Source organism: Arachis duranensis, chromosome 1 (assembly GCF_000817695.3).
Source record: "Arachis duranensis cultivar V14167 chromosome 1, aradu.V14167.gnm2.J7QH, whole genome shotgun sequence".
Lineage (NCBI taxonomy): Eukaryota > Viridiplantae > Streptophyta > Magnoliopsida > Fabales > Fabaceae > Arachis > Arachis duranensis.
In genome coordinates this window covers 35,575,698-35,577,541 of record NC_029772.3, presented here as the reverse complement: position 1 = coordinate 35,577,541, position 1,844 = coordinate 35,575,698, and the positions used below count along the sequence as shown (strand labels likewise).

General features: G+C 32.6%; 1 protein-coding gene across 1 annotated transcript; it reads right to left on the bottom strand.

Moving 5' to 3' along the window:
- Positions 1-593: 593 nt before the first annotated feature.
- Positions 594-1,190, bottom strand: LOC107485373 (uncharacterized). The gene has a single exon (XM_016105902.1). It carries the CDS (start codon positions 1,188-1,190, stop codon positions 594-596), a length of 597 nt encoding a protein of 198 aa, XP_015961388.1.
- Between the last annotated feature and the right edge of the window lie 654 nt (positions 1,191-1,844).

The following is a 1,844-nucleotide window of genomic DNA, read 5'->3' as shown; positions in this document are numbered from 1 at the left end:
AATAAACAATAAATAATTTAAACCTACTGAATAATAATTTAATGCTATCCTTTGATACCTGCAAAATATATACATGAAACAACATTGTATCAATGTTTGTATATAAAATTATATGATTAACGTAATTATAAAATTGTTTGTTAAGAGAATAAAATTATACGAATTTTAATGATAATTTTAATATTCTCAAACTATTAATGTACAATAAGAATTCATCTATTAGTTCCTAGAATTTCTAAATTTTTTTAAGTGATAGTAATAAATTTTAATAAATAAATAGATTTAGTAAGACATTTTGTTATTACCTTTTTATTATAGGCTCTCAAAAACTTTTTTATATACCACATTCATCATGCAGTTATCTTCCAAGTGTCAATGATCTTGCAACAGCACTCGCAGATCATCTTTACTCGTTACCCTTGATAACGCAACATACAATTGATCATGGGTGAAAACTGGCCTTGGAATGTAAATTCCAACTTTCGATAGAGTTTGTCCCTGGGACTTATTTATTGTCATTTCAAATGACATGATAATTGGGAATTGTCTTCCTTGAAACCTGATCGGCAATGTTTCATTATTTAGAATTAGATTCAGTCTTGGATAAGAACAATACTTCCAGCTTTGTTACCAGTTAAAGTCTTGCATTCTATCACATGATTTTCCATTCTTCTAACTTGCATCCTCATTCCATTGCACAAACCATTAGTTTGGTCTATATTCCGCAGCAACATAACAGGAGCGCCAACCTTCAGAACCAACTTGTGTGGTGGTAGACCTGAACAATTTATTCCATTTAGAATCTCCGGCGAGAAAGCATCTAACTCAAATTCCATATTTCCCTCTTCAGCACACACAGAGTCTGAACTTAAGTAGACTCTTTCTTGTCTAGGTAACCCTTCAGTCATCTTGTTGTTGACATCAGTGACACAATCCAAAGTTGGTGCAAGAATTACTCTATCCTTGAAATAATTTTCAACGGATAAATTGGATAACATATCTGGATACACGAAATCAATGAAGTCATCCAAAGCTGTCTCAAAGTTCTTAATCAAAATGTCAGATGGTATATGAACGATCGATTCATCATCTGTTGTATCACCAACCAAATCATCACCAATTTTGAGTAGCCATTCTGTAAAATTTCTGAGTCCTTGTATGTTGTTGTTTTCACCTAGTGACAATCTCATGTTTTTTGTAAGCTTCAAAACCTTACAGTTATGCCACAAATATGAAGAATTAATAGAAGATTGACTTATATCTTGCCTTGAGCCTCTGAAAATCACAGGTAAAATTTGTCTAAAATCTCTTCCCAAAACAACAACTTTACCTCCAAATGACAAATGAGCATTATACGAATCTGAGCACCTTAAGATGTCTCTGAGGCATTTGTCTAAAGTTTCGTAACAATACTTACTTATCATTGGAGTTTCATCCCATGTGATTAATTTGGCCTTGGATATTAACCTTGCAAGAGGACTTCCCTGTTTAATGCTACACAAAGAATCCTCATTTATAGACAAAAGAATTTTAAACCTTGAATGTGCAGTTCTTCTATTAGGCAACAAAAGTGCAGCAATCCCACTCGAAGCAACATTTAAAACTATACCTCATTTAGACCTAATTGAGCATGATATAGTTGACCATAAGAATGTTTTTCCACAACCACCTTGATCGTATAAGAAGAAAAGTCCACCCATATTACCGCTAGCAGCACCAATTATTTGATCGTATGCAGATTTCTGTTCATTAGTTAGTCTTTCTAAATACCCACTTAGTTCATTCGCAAGAGCATTAACGTCAAAATAATTGAAACAATTGACTATTACGACTATATATATATA